At 39.2% G+C, this 26857-nt stretch overlaps 1 protein-coding gene across 4 annotated transcripts in view; it reads right to left on the minus strand.

Moving 5' to 3' along the window:
• Nucleotides 1-26857, minus strand: part of LOC124287960 (nostrin-like) — an 84215-nt gene that overhangs the window by 20746 nt on the left and 36612 nt on the right. For 3 of the 4 annotated variants that reach the window (XR_006901351.1, XM_046724457.1, XM_046724455.1), the window contains 2 exons: nt 6541-6626; nt 690-770 (listed from right to left, as the gene is read on the minus strand). Coding sequence is in view for 3 of the 4 variants with exons in the window: in XM_046724457.1 (XP_046580413.1) it covers nt 690-770; nt 6541-6626 (167 nt within the window). In the remaining variant the exon portion in view is untranslated. Of the gene's footprint in view, nt 1-689; nt 771-6540; nt 6627-13263; nt 13581-14162; nt 14245-26857 lie in introns of those variants that run through there. The other variant, XM_046724456.1, reaches the window with a different exon arrangement.

A 26857-nucleotide genomic window follows, 5' to 3' on the forward strand; every position in this document is an offset into this window, starting at 1 on the left:
TCCACCAAGTCAGCGAGTCTGGCCACCTGAACCCGGCAAGCATGGGCTACTGAAGACCAATTCTAACCCGGATCTTCACGGGTAACCTCTTACAACTACCTATAGGGTGCACGTGCTGGTGACACATCCTACCACACCTTCACGAGCCTAAGACTACTAGTGAGTGAGTCAGTGAGTTTAGTTTTACGCCGCACTCAGCAATATTCTAGCTATATGGCAGCGGTCTGTAAATAATCGAGTCTGGACCAGACAAACCAGTGATCAACAGCATGAGCATCGATCTGGGCAATTGGGAACCGATGACATGCATCAAACAAGTCAGCGAGCCTGACCACCCGATCCCGTTAGTCGCCTTTTACGACAAGAATGGGTTGCTGAAGACCTTTTCTACCCCTGATCTTCACGGGTCTCTAAGACTACTAACTGAGGACACAGACATATCCAATGATGGTAGTCCTGGAGACTAGTAACACCTGAGATGTAGAACACAAGTTAATTAGTTCTCAATACTTCCATTTTGCTACAAAATGAAACTGAATTATAAAGAAATGTAACAGATGTCATGTTAACAAAAACAACTGCCCACAGCCTACAACAATACAGCCAATAAATTCATTGTGCATACTTTCTTCTGTGCACGTATCATTGATATACAGCTTGTTATAACAGTTCAAGTATAACAGACTTACCCCAACCCTGTGCCAGCAGCTTTAGCTAGCTTACTGCCAATTCTTGCCAACCCTTTGGCATATGTGCTTTCAATATCCGCCCTGAAATGACAATCAGAAAGAGAATGAACCAACATAGTATTGTTATGAAGACAATGTGAATCCAGTTTTAGCAGACAAAAGTTTGGAGTGATCATGGTCATACTGGAGTGTCTTATCATAGTCAATGGACACCACAGATTAACAAAGGTTTGGGAACAGAATTCAGCTTTGCATTATGACAAGCCACCACTTCACTCCCTAACGTACCCACTCCCATGGTCAAATATATCAGTATTGGACTGGGAGTGAGCTAAAACTTAATGTGGCATCAGCTTTCTTTCAGCCATATAGCGACTACTGGTATTAGAACATGCCATACTCTTGAAGAATAGATAAGAAAAGGATATTGCAGAATTGAAATTGGATCAAATGTTTCGTAGACCATTGTGACATCATCAGTTTCAATGACATCACAACCAAATGACATCACTCATCCCTCTTATCCTGACGCTGGTTAGCTGTACTTTGTAAACTCAAGATTATTACTGTTTACAGAAACGTTTGGGATGAGAACTAGAATCTCACCAAGTGTCTTGTAAAATCAAATATACCAACACACATTATAATATACATCACCAAACCTCAGAGATTTAAACGTTTATTGACTTGTTTGACATATTCAGTAGCAAACAATGACTGAGTGAGATTCTGTATATATTGAACCTATCATCCAAACGACAAACGGACATGTCACATATTAACACAAAATGCAAACAATATGTACCATGATTCAATCTACTTCTATTCTGATAACTAAAAGTTCTGATTGTTGATTTCCTAGTTTCTAGTACCATAAAGTTTCAGATAATCATACAACCATATTTAGAATATACGGGATATACTGCTTCAAAAATGAACATTGTTATGACACAGGGGTGGAAATAACCCATTACCCGACGTCCGAGTCTAGTGTTTTTTTCCTGTTGGTCAAGCAAATTTGTATACAGTGAGACCTCGGATATCCGGACACATTCGTTTTTACGTAAATCGTCCGGATAATTGAATATCCGGATATCTGGATTTTTGGTTTTCATACACCTCAAGGAAAATCCAAAATATTTATGATCATCAAGCGTTTATTATACATGTATAGACATTCAAAAACAGCATCACAACATAACTGGCTTGAATATCGACACTCTGCACTTTTATTGCTTTGACTGAATAAACAACATCGTATCACTTCGCGTGAACAAACAACAGAAGACGACTTTGTCAGTAGAGACGTCAAATTTACTATTAAACATCACTAGACAAGATTATTTACTTTAAGTTATAAGTTGTTTTTGCTGGGCATTGTATTATTTGCAGGGATTAAGATTACCGTATGATATTTGTCTCGCATTACACAAAGCCGAAATAGCAATCAGCTGTGCACATCGCTACCCGCTTAACAAGTTCAAACGTGCACAATAATATAACGGGATGAATTCTGACGCAGTCGTCAGTAAAATATAATACAGAATACTATTATTTAACCCAAAGAATTTTATTTACAATTTTTATGTAAAATATATATAATCAACACTAAGGTTATACGGACCCTCATGAACGGTACGCACATGGAATGGGGTAAAATACGGAAGCCATTTAAATTCACACATTTTACCGATGTTACTGTAAACTAGCAGTCAATGGAAAACGAGGCGTAATCAGTTCGTGATTGTTGAATGGGGTAAAATAAGCAAGCCAGTTTGTTGCTACAATAAATATGATATTTAGAGAAGCTATATTATGCATTTTCTGTCAACTACACTTCGCTTCGATCCGTGAGTAGACACAATAATATATATGACACCACGTCTGGTGTCAAAACACGTGGGACTCTCGCACTTCCCTTCACACGGTTAGCGGTAGATCAAAGCTTCGTGCGGATAGGTGAGTCAATTTTGTGTTGATTTAGCCAGTTTGTTTGTAAAATGTACCGCCCGGAAACGGAAACCGAATATCCGTTATAGACAGTCACTTTTATAACGTAAGAGAATGTTTTTTTCTAAAAATTGACCGGAAGGCGAGGTTTCCAGATATCTGGGGTCCGGGTATCCGAGGTCTCACTGTATCACACTGTACTGGTGTCCAGTTGACTTTCCAATGTTAATTATGTTGTTTATGTAAAAAATCAACAAGAAAAGGTCCGGTATAGTGGAAAAATGACCAGGGCAAGTGATTTTACATGTGCCACTGTTCCGGAGTACACTAGCAATTTTAAAGTTATTTCCACCCCTATGACACTATCTAAGTTTTGGGATGCCATGTGAGCCAACCTGCAGTCATCAAGTAACCGTGTTCAACCTGGGTTTCCCTTTGTTCTACCTGCCTGGTACCCCCCAGAACTGTGTCCCCAATCCCTGGGGAATTTGTATATTTACACAAACAGACTGTCTAAATATCCCACTTAAAACAGGGTGTGGTTAGCTTCCATAGAATCACAAGTGACATAATAGCCTGGCTGATTAACTGCTTACTTAAGTATTTAATCATCCTTACAATATTGTCACCAATCAAAATTACCACTCTACAAAGAGTACACACTGCTAGATATGTATGTGCAATGATTAATTCTTATGTAATTACATGCCTTGACGATAACCTCCATTGTGTCATATACTCTAATGTAATTACACTGCTCTTTCTTCACATTCCTTGATAAATAATGGAGAGGATTGGTTGTGGTGTGATACAAAAGAGTCGGGATCTATTGCTCATACTTAAGTTGTGTTCTCATGATCAGGAACTGACTGATTTAAAACTGAGGAAATTGTCCTGCATCACTTGGGGAGCGGAGGTTGGAGTGTTTGTTAACATGAGGGGAGGTAACTCTTCCGGTAATAATGACTTGCAGCTACTTCAACACCAAATCAGAATCTGTTGTTCAAACAGCAAATTTCATACAAAGAATAGAGCATGCCATGAGAAGCCTCACTGATGTGATTGGATGATATTGTGTAAAATTGATAGGATTTAAAAATGTCATCTAACAAGTAATTAATACTGATTATGTTTTCCAATACTTTGAGTTTTCTTGTCTACCATGATGAATTATGCTAAACGTGACCACAGACATTTGTAATTTTAGTCCAGATTTAGGGCCAGGCTGTCATAACTTGTAGTACAAAGTCATCGTATCCCAGATGCATAGATCAATGCTAATTATGTCAATCATATCTGGTGAAGACTTGTAACATAGTTGGAATATTGCTGGAGTCCAGTGTTAAACAACCAATAAAGAAACACAGATGTCACGTCATGTAGTCTGTGGTATTAGACTTCATGTCCCTCTCCCAAGCATTATTTCACCTGCCATACACAACTGGGCTACCCATGCTCTTGTAACAGTCTCTCTCTGTACAGCTAGTTCAAAAGCAAGACTGACAAGGTAATTTCCAAGTAATTGCATCAATTTACCACATCATTAACTGTCAACTGACTTTACTGACAGTACTATGGATTGAGCTAGTGTTGAGCTTGTGGGCGGCTTACATCATCTACATACTTCAGACGCTGAGAGGGTGGAGGAGGTAGAGAGAGAGAGATAGGGAAGAGTAAGTAGTGACGCTGGAGAGGGGAGAAGAGTAAGTGGTGGAGGTAGAGAGAGATAGGGAAGAGTAAGTAGTGACGCTGAGAGGGTGGTGGAGGGGAAGAGGTAGAGAGAGAGGTCGGTCGGGAAGAGAAAGTAGTGCAGGTTTCATGTATCTCCTCTGGCTGTACAGCTTTGCCTGGACAGTACGTCATTGTCTAGACTACATGGACGCTTGTTACCAGATGGGAAGTATTACCACTTGTTTAAGATCCTATATGCTGTATCAAACTCTACCTATACCAAGGGTATATCCCCAAGTACCTATAGTGAGTGAGTGAGTGAGTTAAGATTTAAAGTCACATCGGCAATATGTCAGCCATATCGTGACTAACCTATAGTAATAGCATGGTTCTTAACTTCTTTTGAGAGGTATACATATGGCGAACACAGATTGTTGAACAGGCCAACTGAAGGCCATTAAACAATTCAACCTAACAATCAACCAAGAACTGCAGATACAACTACAATAACTGCCATGATGTGAAAAACTTTACACACACTGCACAGTTGGCAACAACTGGCCATTTTTCCTTAAATTGACCTTGACCTTTGGTTTCTTCTTTAGCTTAAAAAAAATCCCATCCTAATGAAGGTACATACAAAGATATGATAAATGTATGATTTGGGTTTTCAGTGAGAAGTCATACACACAAACATTTAGTTTTTCTACATTGTGAACCTGGCTTTAAGGTTTTTAAAGACGTGCCACAAGAATTCCCAAGGGTCATATGTACGAAGTCCAGGCAAAAACATCATATCAAGTTTAATTTCAGTTATCTTTTTGTGGAAGCTTATCTGATACACTAAAACATTTTCTTATGTTAGAATACATGACATGAAATCTATACCACACACTCAAATAAATCTTGACCCTCTGCGGAGAGCATACATCTATCTGATACTTGAAAAGACTTGTCTATTTGTCAGCAACATTCAATCACATGTCTGAGTACCACAGCGTTACCGGGATATTGAAAGGTTTCTAAAACCATTATCAGTTAGATGTGATATTTACACCTGACTGAAGCAGATAGAAACCACTCACATAGGTTTAGCCGGAGTGGCGGTGTAAAACAATGTTTTTCCTACAATCAGCAATATTCAGGTTTTATTATTATCGCCAGAAAATGATCACATCAGGGCTAGGCACAACTGTGGCTGATATTGTTATCCGTGTAATGGGATATGATGGAACAGATGCAGCAAGACCACACGCCCAGATAAACTGCGCATTTGTGGAAAATACAAAAAATATACCATTCAAATGAAATATTTTAAAATGCCACAACACAAAAAAACACACATTTAAAATACAAAATAAATGATAGCAATGGAAGACTTAAAATCCAACAGCATAATAATACAGTGTATAAACACCCAGGTAGTTTGTTCAGATTGCATATCTTTACACATCGTTAATCAAATGGAGGCATCACCTCTGCCATTGTCTACATAGACTAGGCTGCACTGTCTTGAAGAATGCACAAAAAGGCTGTCTCCCTTACTGCAACTGTCACATGTATTGCTGTTGTGAGCTTATGTGACAACTAACATACATGATGCAGTTCATGAACAGGAGAAAATTAGAAGATGTCTGCAACTGCATTTTAAGCAGAATTATTTTTCAAAAAAGGCTACTCAGTGGTATTGAAATACCAACTAGACTGGATCCAAGAGAATGAAATGTTATTATTACCTCAAGAAAACTAGCAAATGATGAGTGAGTGAGTTTAGTTTTATGCCGCTTTTAGCAATATTCCAGTAACATCACAGCGAGGGAAACCAGAAATGGGCCTCACACATTGTACCAATGTGGGGAATCAAACCTGGGTCTTCGGCGTGATGAGCGAACGCTTTAACCACTAGGCCACCCGACCGCCCCAACTAGAAATAACTAACTTAAATCATAATACTGATTAAATAAACAGCAGCGAAAAGATCCAGGAGTGAAGTTTTCTGGTGTTTGAGAAAAAAGCAGTCCTATCCCAAGGAACATCAAGAACACTAACAAAAGAACATTAGTCCTCTGCTTCTGCCACCCACACAGCTCCGTAAACTCATCCCATCTTTGTCTCTGAGTCAGAAGAGGTACATGGATCTTCACAGAGGGTGGGGAAGACACCTTCCTTGACTTAGTAAATCTGTTACTAGAGACACCCCTACTTGGGATTCAAGAGTATCTATACCTACCTCTCTTGTAAGAGGACAGCCACCTCCTTAGTGAACTCACTGCCATGCTTGATGTACTTGCGTAGTTCCTCAAATCCGTCATGGCCCTGAAAAAGAGAGAAATATCATTATTTTCTGATAAAACATTACATCTTAAATGAATTCTACAATACCTGATCTTCTTCTGCAACACCTGGTGTCTCCTTGAAGAAAGTTTCAACAATGCTATTGTTTTAACTTCATCTTTTCAAACTGCCTGACGACAGGGTAGACATAGTAGAGTATTTCTAAATCCATCAGTAGATCATGGACTAGAATCTGAAATATTCGGACTGTCTGCAACGTACCTGAGCTGGAGTGTTTTTTAAGTGATTAGCACCTGAAACTTGTGTCATGATACCATGAACCTGACATACCATGACACAATTGTTTGTTGCTTAACACAACCCTCAGCAATAATATTCCAGCTATAATATTACAGTCATTCTGTAAATGTTTGTGTCTGGACCAGATGATCTAGTGATTAATAGTATGAACAGATCACAGCGGTACATTAAACTGTAATGGTATGAGGTTAAATGATTATTATACTGAAAAATATTCTTGCAAATAATGTAACTGCATGTTGAAAATATAAAAGGCAAGGGTTTTTTCCCCACCCATGACGAACATATGAGTGTGAAACAAGGAACCAGTACTTTCTGTATATCTTTTCCTTCAACTCTTTGTAACTTGCTCATTATCTATCTGTCCCAGACTTATCATAGCAGCTTTAGAAAACTTGTCTTTTTAAGACAAATCACTTTAGCTAGCCCTCTTGGAATGAGACAAAACGTTTACATTTTTGTCAGTTTCATTTAGTTCCAATTTGTAGCAAACTTCAAGCTATGAGACCTGGTTCAGGTCCACAGTCTTCAAATGCCACTAGTTAATGAGAACCAGCATCATTACTTTTGTACTTGTCCTTGGCAAACATTTAGTTGTCTTGATATCGCGGACTTGTGTGAATTGAGTGTGAACGCTGCACTAAATGTCCCTTCAACGCAGCCACACTGAACCCAATACAATCAGTTCAAGCATTGTCTGTCAAGTGAATCAGCAATTCCATTGTTCTTTTATGCATAATTTCATATGTTTTTGCCATTTTATTTATGATTCCAAACATTACCCCTCATACTAGTAACAGACTGACTTAAGTCATTAGAAGACTCTCACACGCAGCAGTGGTACAAATCCCACAAGCTGATGCAAACCCTGGAGGTCTTACATGGGCATTGCTTGGATTAGTTAATCTCCTCAGACTTCAAAGGTGTCAAATTTTATGAATATGGTAAATTCTGACTTATCATGAAACATGTACACAGACAGCAAGTCAGGATTAGAGCACGTGGAGGATGGGCTAATGTCCTGATACTCTGCATTGTTGTGTGGAGAACCTACAGGTGACCCTACTTGTGTCCCCTGTTTACAACACTCAGGGACAGTGTATCAAGTTTATGTGCCTCCTTCATCAAAACCAGCCATTCATACCTAGCCCACGGACATATTTATACACTCAACTGCCCGAACACAGACAATATGGACATATATCACAATGTCGTCATGAGCACATGAAATATCAATATTACGCTATTTAATTGAGCCTTCTATTCCGCATAAATGGTGGCTATTTGGGGGCTGTTGGTAATGTATACAACATAATAGGGCATGGATGAGTCTAGATTTACTACCCAGGTACCAAAATATAGCTGGATAGCTGCTACAGGTGTCAAAAGCCTGATCATGAGTTGTTTCTCCAGAGGCTTGGCAGAAACTAGTTACACAGCCGTCTAATTATGCCGACAATCTAAGTAAATGATGCTTCATCTTTACTGAATTATACTGAAGACAGTTTTGGATGATAAAAAGCATCATCACTGATAAAAACAACAAGATTCAGACTGTGAACGTCTTACCGACTAATGTTGATATATTTGAGACACAAACCACCCATTCCTACAAGCTCGCATGAGATGCTCTTGAGTAGACAAGCCCACATGAGGAGTGTAAATGCAGGCTTAACAAGATTAGAAACTATCACTGTATTATAGTGAATGTGATGTCATCTTTACCGTGACATCATCAAAAGATACATATACTCTTCAGAACTGATGTGAGTGAGTGAGTGAGTGAGTGAGTGAGTGAGTGAGTGAGTGAGTGTGAGTGAGTGAAGTTTAGTTTTACCACACTTTTAGAAATATTCCAGCAATGTCACATCCAGGGACACCAGAAATGGGCTTCACACATTGTACCCATTTGGGAATTGAACCCAGGCCTTTGGCATGACAAGCGAACGCTTTAACCACTAGGCTACATCACCACCCCAGAACTGATGTGTTGCCGGAGAAGAACTCCACATGTTTGATGTCAGTGAAACAGATACCAAGTGAATAGAAATCTTATCATTTTCTTATAACATTCACACCTGAAAGTGTCTTCCAGGGTGACATTAAGGAGTGTTATACCACATACAGGCATGTAGTTCTCCCACTGTATCCCAACACTCTTAAACCATTAGGTAATGCCCACCCAATTAAGTTCTCACACTAGTCTACTTATAACAATCCGTATTCACTGTCTGACGGTAATTATCCCCCAAGGCTGTGTAACAATGTAAATGATCCTGTAGATTCAATACCAAATGGCCCTAGGGAGAAACAGTCCCAGCTACAACCAGCGTGACCTGGCCTCACTGCCCAGCTGCAACAACCCTGCTGCCTGTACACAGACTAGACTAACGCTTAGTCTCTGAATATATATCATTTTGATAGTAACAAATAAACCCATTTAAATTGAAAAGGAGCCATAGTGAGATGGGAGATTAACATGAGGAAATGTAGACTTGCTTCATTTAAGGCTTTAGCACTGCAGGGAGGGCTAGGCAGTAGGGCAAATAATGTGGTTCGGAGACTGTGAGACAGACTATACACAGACTGATAACTATCATGAAATACTGAGACTATATCCAATATAATTAACTTGGTCGAAAAGGTTCAGCTTTACATTACAAGGATGAGTGGGTAGATATGGAGAATATTCCCTGTGTCCAGCAATCATCACAGCCATATCACCAACATTCAGTCACAACACAGTTATTGGGCGATGGTGTTAATATACGTCAAGGGTATGACATCTAATGCCACATCCTAGAACAAACAGATCCTTAATATTTTTAATCGGGCACGTAATCAGCTTTCAAATGAATGTTAGTACTGCATTACATTCTCATATCATATTTCCCATCTTTTGTTGTCATCTGCATTGTCACGGTGTGTATTCCACATATCTATACTGGTATTACAGATATGTATTATTTAGTTATACAGTTTTACTTATAAAAGAACTCCCAAGTGTGTAATAAAATATTATCATTGTCCTGACAGCATTACAACATGAACTTTGGAAATGTATTAAATAGCATGTCTGTAGTGTGTAAACTGTAGTCTCTCGTACAGACCCAGAAGCAAATATATCCAAGAAAGTCTAGAAAATGTGGCAAGTCTAGATCTGAAAATGAAGAAAGTCTCAGGGCTCCTTTTCATTATATATATATTTTTTACTATGAACGTTTTTTTCAGTAAAATATGTTCATTTCAGAGACTAGTTGTTAGTGTATCTGTAACTGATGAATACCTGGATGTCACAGATCATGATGTATTGATATACAGCAAGTCTACAGTTGACCACACTACACATGATACACCTACAACAATTCATTTTGTTTACCTGCACATATCCAAAGGGAATATTTACCAGGTTTGCAATATGAGTTCTCTCTATCGTACATCTGTCATGAAACATTAAGATTAACCTGATTTTACCGTTCAAGTCTCAAATCACCAGCTGTGAGAGATAAACACAAACTTGTTAGCCTCATAAAGAGATTATCACACAAAATGGACCTACTGGGGATTCCAGGTTAGCACTGTGCTGGTGGTAACAGGTGACCTAGTAAATGAGGAAGTCGGGCTCAGAGACTTGGTCGATGTAACTGTCACTGGATTGTCTGAAGGCTCGGATCAGTGCTGACAATATCAGTCACTTGATTGTCTGGTCCAGACTGTTTACAGATAATCCGCTAACATGAGTTAGGCATACATGTAAGAAAGTGACTCAAATGACATAGGCAAGAAGGCAACCTGTGACATGCCAGACTTACTTCATCAGTGAAAGTGATGCCATGCACTCGAACAAAATTACTTTCACTAAAAAAAATCAATTTCACAAATCCAGGCAATGAAACCTTGATTAGATGTGAGTAGAATTTCTGTAACTTCATTGCAGTTCTGTGCTTCTGGACAAACCAAATTCACTGACACCCAAATTACAACAATTTTATCAAACTGATGCATGACATCCGGCTGTCTATCCCTGAACTGAATCCAGCATCTTTCAGAAAGGCAACACAAATTGTATATTTGTGTTGGAGGCCAGTCTGCAACCCTGCACGTCAGATCAGCAGTTGTGTCAGCTACACACAATGTACACAAGCTGCAGCAACAGCGGAGTTGACAAACGCGACAATGTCACCGGTGCAAGGGCACAGTAAGCCCAGATCCAACCACCGACTTGAAGAGAGTGCAGAGGGATTAAATCTCAGTCCCACAACTTTTTCTCAAATGCAACATTTGGCAAGCCTTACTCTGGCAAATGAGTACTTTTCAAAGCATTTTGACAGGTTAATTCCCCAGACATGACAAGCTGGGGGGCTGGTAGTTTAACAATCAAATTTAGATAATCGAAAAGTAAATGGTTGATGGGCAAAAAGCTGCAGATTGAAGTTCAGTGTTTCAGCATCATGACTCCAGTTCAGTTTTCAATTTGTCTGGTTAAATTTGGAGGGTGTTGAGAACATCCATGTGGAGGTTGTGCAGTCCTAGACATCAATATTTTACAGTAGCTGGTCTGTGGTATCATTCAATATACAGATTTGCCATGGCTCTCCAACAACAGATACTTGTAGTTCATCACTGTCATGGGGAGGCACGCCGAAGACCCGGGTTCGATTCCCCACATGGGCACAATGTGTTAAGCCCATTTCTGGTGTCCCCTGCCGTGTAAACTAAACTCAGTCAGTCAGTCAGTCAGTCAGTCAGTCATGGGGAGGACAACACAAGGTGGTCCTCTTCTGGCTGCAGGTACAAATCTGAGGCCACGAAGTGCCAATAGAGCTGTGTGACTTGGTAGAAGCCTACTGTGTTTGTGTGTATATTAGAGTGTGTGTGCGTGCATGCATGTGTGCATGCATGCGTGCGTGCGTGCATGCATGCCTTTAGAACTGTGTCAATGGTTGGGTGCCTATTAAACTGTGTGAGGGATGGATGTCTTTAGAACTGTGTGAGTTGGTGGGTGGGTGCCTATTGAACTGTGTGAGATGGTGGGTGGGTGCCTATTGAACCATGTGAGTTGGTGGATGGGTGCCTATTGAACCGTGTGAGTTGGTGGGTGGGTGCCTATTGAACTGTATGAGTTGGTGGGTGGGTGCCTATTGAACTGTGTGAGTTGGTGCCTATTGAACTGTGCGAGTTGGTGGGTGGGTGCCTATTGAACTGCAAGTTGGTGGGTGGGTGCCTATTAAACTGTGTGAGTGATGGCTGCCTCTGGAACTGTGCGCTTGGCAAGGTGGTTGCCTATTGAACTGTGTAAATGATGGTTGAACATTGAACTGTGAGTCCCTTGAGCTAAGTGAGTGGCATGGGTTAGTGGGTACCATCATAGCAGAGGGTAATGAGCGTAGTGTGTGATGTGATGAGCATGTTAGATGATGTGTGATAAGTGTTTAAGTGCAGAGGGTATTGGTGAGCATATGGTTTGGGGGGGTGATACAGGTAGTTGGATTGTATGAGGGTTAAAACCACCTCCAAGGATACAGTAATGTCATAGCTGGATTTACAAATACTGGGATTTACAAATGAGGAGAACTGAACAAAATTCCAAGGTTTCACTTAAAGTATGACAACAGGTATGCAATTTTACGTGAATTGTGCTGTAGTTGCTGTCAATACTAACTACACCAGACTATTGTGTTTGTTACAGGGTCCCAGACAGACACTGTCAGGGTAAGACAGACCGGACCACTACACTCCAATTCTTACTGGATCATTTTCCATATAGTTTCCTACCACTTTCACATGCATTGCTTTAAGAGACGATCCCCACCTACAATATTTCATAAATATTACTCATAGGAGAGAATGATCATGTAATAACTTTCCAATATATGCACATACACATTGGCACTGATTAGCCAGCTGAAGCACAGTGCTCCATTGTTGATAAAAATACATTATGACATCACCCATTGTTCATGATGTCATAAACTGATATTTACATCATCTAAACAATAGGCTCTGTAGAGCTGACATTCCATACATTTCTATGGCATGAAAATGTCAATGCATAATTTATAGAATAATCTACTTGAAACTCAGAATAACTTACTTGAACCTCAGAATAACCTACTTGAAACTCAGAAGAACAGATTATCTGTCCTTCATGAAAGTCAAAATCATTCATAGACGTCACAAGATTAACACCATTCATTTACATGGTCCGATAATCTGTAATTGTGCAGTCAGTTGAGGAGGTTGTTCATTAAATCTTCAACCTCTTCTTGTAATTTCCCTAAGAGTCATTATGAAGTCAGTGAGCAGGTCCAAACAATTTTCAAACAAAATTTGCCATTTTATCAAATAAGATACTTACCAAATCAAATGATGCATGATCGATAATTGCACTTTTTCTTCTGCTCCCAAAATGCTTCATCATTCAAAGTTTGGACTGCATCTACTTAACACTTCTAATTATGGAAGCAGATTTGAAACGCAGCATGACATAAGTATATGTTGACGTCAACTGCAGTTGACAAAAGCACAAACATGGCTGCTCTCCATCTATATCAAAATATTGACATGGTTGTCGGATGAAGTTTCATATCTCCTCTAATGTTGCACAAATCCAGATTCCGATATTTCTTTGTTTGGTATCCAGATGAATGTATCCGCTGCCTCTCCAACAACAGGCTGAATAGCAAGGCACATGAAGGAGATTTATACATTGAAATAACTACCACTTAGATAGACTCACGACCAACCTCTACCCAGCAACGTCCTCAACAAACAACACTATTGAACTGATCATGTATGTAATACGACCTAAAATGTGTTCTTTAACGATCAGATGTCCTCAAACACATCACTTAAATGTGTTTACTGTGATAAGAAAAGACAGCTTGATTGTTCAAGCATGGAACTGAGATCAATGAGTGCATCAAACTTTAATTAAGTATAGATAGACATATAACTATCATTACGTTCCCGAAAATCAATGAAACAAGATTCTACATAATATATCTGGGGTATACTACCAACTTAAGAAGCTCAAGGTTCCCATGTATATATATTGTGACTTTATAAAAAAATTGTCATCTGTAACTCTTGAATATTCACTGCCAGAATAACCCACTTCTGAAGATGATATACATTTGACCACTCAGCAATAAAAAGGACAAAATAACCCAAGAAAACACAAATTCACTTTTCCACCAATTCACTTTACGGCAAATCCAATTTCTGAATATCTTCATCCATATCACAAATATTCACCTGGAGAATTCTTGAATAAACAGTCCCAGTGTTCGGAATAAATACCTCCACACTCCCTACAGATTCACAATCACGACTTTCTACACAAGGTACAACACAGATACTGCCACCGACTCAAGCAGCGTCCTCAACATCCCACACAGGTAACAAAGCCAATCCACTGCTCAGGTAAACAGTTGCCTGTGGGGACCCGGACAGGTAAATACACACGTCCCCATCATCAGCTGTCTGATAGGCTATTACCTGCAGATGGGTCGGGAAGCGGAAGGCGGTACACCGTAGGGAATGTCCATCTCGCTAACTATGACCATCTCAGACCTTTCAAGTGCACAACTTGTCGAATATGTCTGATCGGTGTCAGTTAGATATGTGCTCTGTGGTGAATTTAGATCGAGTGTGTTGGTCTTTAAACCAACCTGTGATTAAGTGGGCTGGCTTGGATAAAATATTTATTGGAAACACTCAACGAGCGAATAACACTTACTTTCAACAAAATCAATTTTCATCAAATCTAATTTGTGAATATCTTCATCAATCATGATGGAATTTGATTCGAGTTGCTTAGTGTTGAAGCCAACATGTGATTCAGGGTGCAGACTTGGATAAAATGTGGGTTTGATTGATTATAAAATACCTTCCTGACGAAGCTGTTCAGCTACGGGAACCTGCTAGTCTCAGTACAGGGGGAGACTATTCACTAGTGATGGGCCGTCTATTTGAAGCAAATCTGTTGATGTGGCTGCACAACTACTTCTCATCACAATGGGCATGATGAAAGCTTGTGTGGAATCTGGTAGTTCAAGTTTTTCTACATACAATACATTTATTTGTTTAATCACGTAGAAAATATTCTCAATGCTTCAAATGAAATTATCGACTTAAACGTTTGGGAACATGTGAAAAACAAATCTTTCTCAAGCTAATAACTACACGACAAACAAAATTGACATCGCCTCTTGTGTTACATACATTAACACATTTGACACTGACGCAGGACAATAAGAATGATAATCTAAAGAATTCCACCTAGATATCAAGTGTATGTTTTGCACTTTGATTGTTTGCCCATGATCTGAATTGAAAAGATGAAAGGTGTCAGAAGGTTTCATCAATAAACAATGCTGCATCACAACAGATCATTCAACAAAACTTTCAAAGAAACAAAATCATCTTCAAAAACCTATCCCTTTTTTCACAAAAAAACACAACTTGTTTTATTACTTAGGTTCAAAAAACATTATCTTACGAAAACAAACCAAAGCTGTGTGTCTGTCCTTGCCCAATATTTGTCCTGAACAATACAGTTTTTACTGGAACACGTAGACATATTTTTTGTGTCCATGTTCGGGATGAAAGGAGTGTTTCAGTGACGTTAGTAACTTGGAACTGATGAGGTGTGTCTTACGTGAGATGGATGGCTCATGATGGTAAACAAAGGAGGCGGGCTGTGTACAGGTATTTTAATTTAGTAATAGAAGCAGGTATTCTTACTTAGCTAGACTGCAGGTAAATGGTTGATTGTCACTGCCTAGCTACTTAGAGGTGGCGCATTGCTCACACAGTCCACGGCTAATTTTATTTGTGTGGAATAACTAGATTCTAGAAAAATTCTCAGACTAATTAACTAACAGACTAATGAGAATATCAGAATCTGCTAGTTAATTGATGTTGTTCTGGCATATACGCTGTATCACTTAAGCCACTAGTCTAAAGCCAGAATCTCATAAATTTCAGTTTGCGCAAGTAAGCTCAGCTAGTATTTGTCCACAAAATAACACTGAATTCCACTGAAAATGATGTTGGGCTCAAAAGTGCTTGCCACAGACTGTACATACCAGTGAAACTAACAATAGATTTTGTTCTAACACTGAAACTTAAGTTAGATCTGAGTATTCTTAACCTGAGTTTTATATCAACACTTTCACAGCAACCACGTATACTTCTCCTAAACAATTCTAAAAAACATATATATTTAGGTTTATATTTTGGGTTTAAAATGTAGCCAATGTATTTAAACATCTGAGAGTTAAAATGAAGCATAAAAAAATATATATATATGAACAAATCTCAGAATGATTTTAACAGCAAAACCTACTTCAAAGGGACAAATATTTCCTTCTTCACATAAACACACTAGGAAACAGCTGCATGTACAAGACACAAGACATCATCGACAAGGATCTTCAACGTATCATTCTGACCACATTAACGACACAGAAGGAAACAGGTACATATCTTCCTCAACACAGGACACGCTTCCACTTCCATCATGCTGACCACATCAACAGAATCAAAAACAAGCAAAAATACAACTGTCATTATAACCACCACTTCACTCTACGACTTGTCTACCCGCACCAATTTACCAGTTGTATTTTCTTTGCTCAATGATATCAGAAATCACGTTTCGTCCTCTAGACCACATCAACAAAATAACAACCAACCAGCAACTGTTAACATACACACCTCACTCTGCACCAACAAAATTACCCGTTGTTACTTCCACAGCACAATAATTTCAGATATTAGATATCGGCCTCCAAACCACATCAGCAGATGATAAACAGTCAAGAACTGTCATTATAAACAGCACTACACTTTATCCAAGTACTTGATGTAGCACCTCAGCAGGGATTTCAAATCAATACATCTTCCTCTGAACCACACTGACCAAGCCGTAAACTGAGGGTCTGATCCCAAACATAAAACTTCACCTACGTCAAACTACCACAGTTAACTTCCGTGGGTTGGCCTCCATACAATGAAGCACCTGTATCACAGAAACACCCCAGGTCCGAGGAGTGAGTACTAGCTGACTGTGCTCAGTGACTGGACTGTCAACCTGCCCTAGGGTTGTACTGCCCTGACTGGTAATCTTATTACATATGTAACCCCCTGGGTGCACTCTGCTAATGAAGTCATTCATCACAGCTGATGACAGTGAGGACTACGTGAGGACTAGTAAGTTTAGCATACTGTATGCCACTCAACTTTTGATGGGGATCATTATTACTGTTATTTCACATGGGGCTGAATTGGATTATTGCTTGGATGTCATTTTAATTTGATTTCAAGTTACAATGAACATAATAAAAAACATTTACGTAAGTTAGGAAGTATATTTCAGAGAAATGAATGACAATGTCCATGTTTATATCCCTGATGGTAAAGATTGTTTCAGGGGCGGATACAGCTTTTTGAGAAAAATGGTGTGCACACTCCTGAGAAAAGGAGGAGTGCACACTTCATTTTCATCCGTTTTCACGGATAAACTTTCAGGACAAAAGTGGGGGTGCACACTCCTGAACCAACACTACCCCCCCCCCCCTCCTCTGGATCCTCCTGTGTGTTTTGACAATGAAAGTGAGAATGAAATGTTGCTGTCAAGAGTATGTATTTATGATAATAATTAGGACCCAAACCAGGCCATTTTACACTTAGACATTTTGATACTTTTATCACCTACCAATCAAAATCAAACTTAAAGATAATTACTTAGTCCTGTACAATGTATTGGGTTGTTTTTTTCTCCATTTTTCACTTTCAATATCTTAAGACTCGGTCTCCCCAAACAGAAAACAGTCTTCTGAATTTTAAAACAGGAAAAAGTATCTCAGAATCCTCAACAAAAGTTGAGTTAAATTGTTTATGTTAATATCCGACGTCTTTCAGTACAATTACTAAACTGTTCATAAGACAATAAAACCACACCATTCTTTCACAGTACTACACTGTACTACAACATAATGTCATGTTCTCCAGCTTCTATAGGCAGGGGTGAATCCTATGGTCAACCCCAAGTGGGAGCGGGGACAACTTGTGAATGATGTTACTGACTTTCTGTTACGCAATCTTTGTGATAAAAGAACCATGATCACTGTTTAGTCACGGTTAAATCAGGGCTAATTTCAGTATGTAATCTAAAAAGTAATATTTTCTAAATGAAACTCATTTTTCAGAGAGCATAATTAGCAACTACTGATTATCATATTGCTATAATGACTTAGACCTAGCATTCACTTCATCCAAGCTACAGTACTACACAACTATATAATCTTTCTCAGTGGTAAGCAGCTTTAGAAATTTGATACTTTTTAAGACTAGTCCAGTGTAAAAATTCAAACAATTAGGCCTAGTTCAAAATCATTGCCATCAAATGCTTTAAGTCCATGGACAACCTGATCATCAATTTTCAGCTTGTCCACAATTTAGTAGGCTCAGAATAGTGGATTAGCATAAGGTTTGACGCCTGACAATGACAACGCTCATCTCTATATATTGATAATACGAACGATTCCTTTTTCAACTGCACCATATGTGTCTCCATGACCTCTCCCCAAAGCCATAATCTCACAGTAACGACAACCCCAAGCCTACCAATAATCCCTTGATTTAACATACACCGGTGAATATCACTATGATACAGGACCTAGGTCATCACCTCTCAGGTAAATGTAGGGCTATTGTTATGTCAGCTGACATAGACAGTGAGAGGTAATATAAGCTCATATCTCACTTCCTAGTCCAATACTATCGATCATGTTTCACTAGCGAGGCTGGGGTCAAGGAGGGGACTACACAGTGCTTCGAGACTAGACTAACAGTTACTCCATTTCTTTCAGATACATGTCATTTTATTTTTCAATATAGTCCTCCTTCCTTGATTTAGTATGACCTAGACTTGCATAGGCTTTTATAAAACATAATAGGCATCATGAGGTCAGTTGATAGAAGGCTGTAGCGCTAAGATTACAGAAAGGGACTGCTGTGCTCAAAGCAATCGTAATAATGCCACTACTGAAAGTCTACGTAAGAGTGTTGGAGTTATGACAGTTGTAGCGCTATGTGTGCTGGTATGTGGAAAGAACTCACGTACAAAGCACCCACAGAGACACCACTACTGAAAGCCTACATTAAGAGTTGGAGTTACGACAGCACTACGATTGGCTTGTGGAAAGGACACTGTCTTGTACAAAGCATTTTTTAAATACGTATGTTAAAGTGCACTAGTTGACAGTACTATTATTGTGGAAAGGACCTGTGCTGTGGTTAAGAATATTCAGATCTAACTAATATGACTATTGTAAGTCAATTACGTGTTGTAGTTATGTCACCTTAGTGAGTGAGTGAGTAGTTTGACGCCAAACTCAGCAATATTCCAGTTATATGGCAGCGGTCTGTAAATAATCGAGTCTGGACCAGACAATCCAGGGATCAACAGCATGAGCATTGATGGGAACCGATGACATGTGTCAACCAAGTCAGCAAGCCTGACCCACCCGATCCCGTTAGTTGCCTCTTACGACAAGCATGGGTTACTAAAGGCCAATATTCTAACCCGGACCTTCACGGGTCTTATGTCACCTGAAGGTGTGAAGGTAACTGTTCTGTACAAAGCAACTGTAGAGATAGACTATTGTAAATCTATGTTAAAATGTCACAACAGCACCAAGACTGCATTGTGGAAAGAGTTACGACTATCGTAAGTGTCAAAATCTGCATGGCAGTTACTACACACAGAGCACTAAGATCACTTAATGGAACTGGGACCTGGTGACTTCTGATAGCAGTAATGAGGAAGGCACGAACTGAAGATAACACAGACATGTAAACAATTACCAATACAATTAACAACAAGAATTACGTGCTGGTGGGTTATTGTTGACATGAGTGAGTGAGTGAGTTTAGTTTTACGCCGCACTCAGCAATATACCAGCTATATGGCGGCAGTCTGTAAATAATCGAGTCTGGACCAGACAATCCAGTGATCAACAGCATGAGCATCGATCTACGCAATTGGGAACTGATGACATGTGTCAACCAAGTCAGCGAGTCTGACCACCCGATCCCGTTAGTCGCCTCTTACGACAAGCATGGGTTACTGAAGGTTCATTCTAACCCAGACCTTCACGGGTATGTTGACATGAAAAGAACATTCTGTCTGTAACCTTGGGTTAACCAGCTGAAGTGTATGTACATACAGGCTGACGGATGGAACTATTTATCAACATTTGGAATGTTCTCTCCTTGAATCGTTCAGGTACAGTTGTACAAAAATATATACTCACACACTGTTGTGTCAAAGTTGAAGGAAACTCCATAAATACTTTGAGTTACACAAGGTCCACACAGCCACAAATTGACGACTAAGTATAGAATACGCAGGGACCAAGTTCCTACCTCAATACAGCCATAAGTTTGACTCATCAAAGTTTGATACAACAGTGTTTGACACTAGCAAAATCTTTTCCATTTTTCACAATATACTCAAAACAATGTCTGCAACATGAATACATCTAGTGGGAAACATTTCAATAAATTTGAAAACTTTTTGACTTCTTGTGGTCTGTAATATATCATGGACTTCTATTTTCCCACCATTCACAAATCTGAATTACTGGAAAATATTCCTGTCATTCCGTGGTCAATACCTTGGCAAGAGAATCCAACGACACAATCTTTTTTTGAAATCGATGAATTTGTTTTGGAATGAAATTGAAAACTACTTTCTATGCTGCTGTGACAGATCAGTAAAACAAATCATGTACCTAGGTCACGGTGACCTGCAGCTTGGCAAGTGCAGTCTTCAAATAGTTGGGGCAAGGGAATGTGCCTTCATCATGGCCCCATCAAACAGACTGAAGGAGAAACGGAGGTATCAACATTCCTTGGAAACATCTACCAATGTAATGACATTTTACTCAAGGTTAGAAGTGACATTTGTTTTGATAAAAAAAATAATTTATTTAAACTCTTTAAACATTTTTAAATTGATTATATCAGTGGTGTGATTTGTCTTTTTCAATTCTCTAATGCTTTCCGAAACCAATTCGTGTTGACAGAAATCAATGTCAATAACAAATGTGCAATAAAACAACAGCAAAACTGAAAACAATAAAAGAAAATGGGATTTCCTCTGAGGACCAGTGAAGTCCCGTGAAATAGGGTTCAAGGTTGTGTTCAAGATTGTTCCTGTTATAGAGATGTGCATGCATGTGTGTGTGACCTTACTAATCCAGGCTTACGGTGGTATACAGTGTGAAGCCAGTGACATACCATACTGCAGCTTCACGTGAAGACCCCATTCACAGCATACAGACTCCGAGACCTGGCCCCGATTTCTCGAAACAAACTTAAGTTTTTACTCAAATTTCAAACTGAGTTTGACAATTTGAAACAGCTGAATTTTTAACTCCACTGCATTTTAAAAATAAAAAAGCCCAAACAACTTAAGTAATCTATCCACAAAACTCAAATTGTCTACTAAGTTTGAGTTCAATGTCGATTTCAGTTCATTCTGGCAAATGCATTTTCTCAAATTTGAGTAAAAACTCTAACTTGAGTCAAAACTCTGACTTAAGTTTGTTTCGAGAAATTGGGGCCTGGTTCTATCCCTACAATGCTGAGCGGGTGAGTTTAGTCTTACACCGCTTTTAACAATATACCAGCAATATCACGGCAGGGGACACTAGAGACGGGCTTCATACATTGTACCCATGTGGAGAATTGTACCCATGTGGAGATTTGAACCCGGGTCGATGAGTGAACGCTTTCACCACTAGGCTACCCCATCACCCCTCAATGCCATATGAAGGGCTGGAGAACAACAACTACCATCTCTTAAAGCATTAAGGTTAGACGGGGTGAGAGAGTTTCAAATGTTTGAGAAATAAAACTACTGCCTCTATACTGCCTCTGGTATAATGAGGATAAAAAGACATCAGTCAGTAGATATATTTTTGTTAATAACTAATTCATCACCTCAGTAAGCTTGTTTGCCTCTCCTCATTTCAGCCATAACATTCCTACTTTGCTTCATGTAGATGTCAGGATGAGACATAAACAGACTAAATTTAACTAACGTTCAGTTATCTAAAAATAAACTTGAGTATGAAAACATATCTTGTGCTATAAATGCCGCAAAATAATTACTTGAAAGACAACCTGTCTGCAGGCATGCATGATCTGATAAAGAATGTTTACCTTGAGAACAACGTCTGATGGTGCTGCTTGGGCCAATTATAAACTACAGTCTGTTCTCTATGTTGGTCTAAATGTCACCAACCAAATTAGCAGCACATCCTAACATGCTGCTTTGAGAGAGAAGCATATTATAATAACATGGCTAATGCATTTATTACACAGTAGGTCTCCATCATTGTAACATGGCCACTAGATGAACATTCCACAATGGAGGCTGTTACTACACATTACGTCACCAGTGAGGGGGAAGCACAACACTGTTATTACAGCACTGCAGGTGTGGACAGGGCTCATCGTACAGGCCCCTTCATAACGCTGAGTATGCATATCTATAGGAGTGAGTGAGTGAGTAAATGAGTGAGTTAAAATTTAAAGTCTTTTGGCAATATTTCAGCCATATCGTGACTAAAACAACATATATATTTACAATAATTAAATATAGAGTATAAAATCCTGTCACCGAAGAACAGTAAAACAACTAGAATATCACAGATCAAAATGTAAAACTAGTAATTAAATCTAAAACATTTTAACTATAGAGGACAACACAATATAAAAATAGGCTATAGATCCCCAACAAGTGAAGGTAGTTCACCATACTAAGGACCATGGGGACTTACAGTACTTTTGCTACCTGCATGGACCCTAGTTGGATTTATAACATCCCTTCAGCTGTTGGCGATTATACAAAATGATAGCCAAAATTAAAATAACAAGAATACTACGTTTAAAATCCTGGTAAGTTTAAATTAACTTTGAAAGTTTGGGGACTTACGTACGAGTGAGTGAGTTAGTGAATTGAGTGAGTATGGTTTAATCACACCGCTCTTACAATATTCTGGCAATATCATGGCGGGGAACACCAGAAATGGGCTTCACACATTGTACCCATGTGTGGAATCAAACCCAGGTCTTCAATGTGACGAGCTGACGCTTTAACAACTCGGCTACCCACTGCCCTATCTAAAGGACACTTTAAAAGGTCCTATACCCAAATGCTTATTCTCTGAAAATATATACTTTTGATAAAAACAAATAATAACTTTTAAATTGAAAAGGAGCCCCAGTGACAATGGTGATTGAGACCCTGAGGGAATCTAGACTTGCTTCATATACAGCTTCAGTACTGCAGAAAGGGCTGGGCACAAGGGAACATAATGCAGTTGAGGGACTGTGAGACAGACTAGGGATCCTAGTCATATGCTCCATAAATGTTTCTTGATATATTACTCTCTGTCACACAACAGCATCAGGAGAAGGGACTCTGACAAGGATTTAGATGGAATCGTGGCTTAATAAGTTCTTGGCCATCATGTCTTCAATAAAAATGTCAAAAAATAATTGAGATCCACCAACAAGTCTTATTTATTGACATGCAAAATGTGAAGAAAGAGAAAATGTTGTTCCTGGAAACAGAATTTGTCCTGAGTGTTTAGCGCCAGTTTAACCCAAAACTATAATCATCACTTGGCAAGCCAGATGTTGTGATACAAATGTATTGTGATAACAGCAACAATTAATCATCACTTGGCAAGCCAGATGTTGTGATACAAATGTATTGTGATAACATCAACAATAAATCAGCTCCTCATTTCAGAGTAACAAACTGATTGTTTTGAAGTAAGTGACTGACAATATATAATGTCTCCAACAAACATTCAGTCGTATGTCTATTACACAAAGTGTACCTTCTTGTGGCATCTGTATCATGACACACACCTGTAGCCTACAGTAACCCTCTTACCTACATTGTATCATATGTACAGATCTGGGGTAGAACTGGTCTTCAGCAACCCATGTTTGTCACAGGAGGCGACTAACGGAACAGGTGGTCACTCTTATTGACTTAGTTCACACAGGTCATCTTAACCCAAATGCGTAGATAAATGCTCATGATGTCAATCACTGGATTGTCTGGTCTAGACTTTATACAGACTGCCGTCAAACAGCGGGACTAAGTGTGCATGTATGATTTTTTTAAATGGTTGCAAAGATACTTATGCAAAAGAACTTTCATTACTGATTTAATATTCACTAATATTATTCAGATGATAACATTAAAAAAACAATTCCATTTGAAAGTGTGCCATGTATGCTTGTGAGCTGTGCCTTTTTTATGTCAACTGTGCCACATGCACCATAATATGATGTATTTGAAACCCTGAAACATCACCTGTCATGCGTGTGGACCATACAGAAAAATTATGAAGGGTTCTTGGAGAACAATACAGTAACGTCAGGATCAAGGGAGATAACTCAGGGGTAGATTAGGTATACCACTAGGAATAGCTATGACTAAGTGTTAACATTTCTTTTGATTTTCTGTATGTATTCTGTGAATCCACAGGAATAAGGGAATGTTTACGCTTATAATTATGATGTATTTGTAACCCTGAAACCTCCCCCTCTGTATGACCTGGTGTGGACATTGTTTATCACCAGAATAAAACAACAGACAGCGATTGTCTGAGTTTTGCTTCATTTACACTGAGGTCAAACACAGTGGGCCTACATCAAACACATTAATTACCGAGACAAACATGCCAAGTTGATAATCACTTGCACCTGACTAGACAACTCCCTTGTATCAACACATATCATTTCTGTTTACAGTTCCCTCAACCAATAAGTGGACATAAGGTAGCCCCTGCTGGGAATGTTTAGCTTATCCCTTAAACCCTCTAAGTACTAGTGATACGTACTGGCTTGACTTCACTACTGCAAATGATTGCAATAATGTTTCATGTTTACAATTAGCACCAAAATATGTCGCATGCAATGATGTATTCTTTCGAGCGAGTGAGTGAGTGAGTATGTTTTTACACCACTGTTAGCAATATACCAACTATATCATGGTGGGGGACACAAGAAATAGGCTTAACACCAGTCGTGAGTGTAATGAGTTGACGCTTTAACTTTCAAATGTGATTTGTTATGAGCATTGATATAAATGGACAAATACATCAGACTATCCCCAGATGTTTGACAACTGGAGTTATCCACCTGTTTGTTTGATGATCATATGGCCGCAATACTCATGTAATATACTCATTATATACACAGAGAGCTGGCTGTGATTGTTTCACTGATCACAAGAAATCAAGTTGGTGACTTCTGAATGTCAGATATTTATTTCCACTAGTAACCTTACTTGTGTGATTTTGTGGAAAACAAGATTCGTTGAAAAGGGGTCCGCCTATGTAAACTTTGCACCTTCATTATGCTATTTTTCTGAATGACCCTCTCTGAATCATTTGTTTCATAAACGTTGCCTATAAGATGAAAATCTGCATTACTTGAAAAAACTCATCATATTGGTATTTTCTAAATGCATTGTGCTACGTATTCCTGAAGATTTCAAGACTTGGTACCAGTTATACCGCACACCTCTATGTATTACAGGGGCGGTGGGGTAGCCTAGTGGTTAAAGCGTTGGCTCGTCACGCCGAAGACCTGGGTTCGAATCCCCACATGGGTACAATGTGTGAAGCCCATTTCTGGTGTCCCCAGCCGTGATGTTGCTGGAATATTGCTAAAAGCGGCGTAAAACCAAACTCAGTCAGTCAGTCAGTCTATGTATTACATGTATACATGCTGTGTACTCACAGCCAGGGATTATGATTCTTAATAAATTTCAAAGCAGGTTTACAGGAATTATACCGAGTAATTTACTCATCAAAGGTAAACTGTAGCGATGACTCCAAGCATGGAACTGGCACATCAAAATCAATGCCCATTAGTGTCACCAGCCTGAATGGTGATGTTATAAGCAAACACTTTACCATTCCTAAACCTGATGGAAGTGTCGGAGACAGACAATGACTGCAGCAATCAGCAGCATCCACACCTCTGTCATGCTTATCAGGTAAAACAGCAGCAGCATGAACAACGCTGGTTTGTTTGGCTGCACGGTACAAGATGTGGAGATGGTCCTCAATGATTCACAGTTAATGATACCACACACATCATGTTTGTAATACAGTTTACACGTCAGCTAAACAGTGGCACAGGATGGTAACACTCACAACACAGGTTTTTGCAGTTGTCCATGCATTAATGTGTTGATTCTCACCTGTGATGTGAAATATGTGGTTTCTTACAGACATTCTTTGCAATTTTACTCAAAGTTTAAGTAACTTCTGTGATATCTATCAATAATGTTGATAATCAATCGATATTTAGCTCATGATTATCAATTATCAATACCCAGCCCTTCCTGTAAGCAATACAGTATGGGCGTGGCAGGCCGATGGTTGATAGCATGAACACTGATCTAAGGTGTGACACTGTCAGGTAGGTCACACTATCCAGTCCACTACCATGGCACCAAGCAGTGGACACTGTACGTGCACCTATTCTACTGTATTTTCCTCCACACCTACTCTGCCTTATCTGCTTATTTCTACTTCCTTTTAAGATATTTTAGCAATACCACAGCTATGGTACACAATAAATGAGCTTTGAACATCCAAACCATGTGGGGAATCTACCATGGGCCTTCTGGGTATGACAAGCAAACACCTCGACCACTTGGCTATCTGACTAGCCAGTCAGCTGCGCTACATCCAAGCCATGCAGGGTATCTAGTGTGACTAACACACATCATCCACTGGTTGTGCACACCTGACAATAAGGGGTTCATCATCTTGGTCAACTATAATTCAGAGCATGGCAAAATTGCTTACCTACATCCATCTTATTTATATTGATAT

This window comes from Haliotis rubra, unplaced genomic scaffold, assembly GCF_003918875.1.
Source record: "Haliotis rubra isolate DU_JTF1 unplaced genomic scaffold, ASM391887v1 Scf41, whole genome shotgun sequence".
NCBI classification, from domain to species: Eukaryota; Metazoa; Mollusca; class Gastropoda; order Lepetellida; family Haliotidae; genus Haliotis; species Haliotis rubra.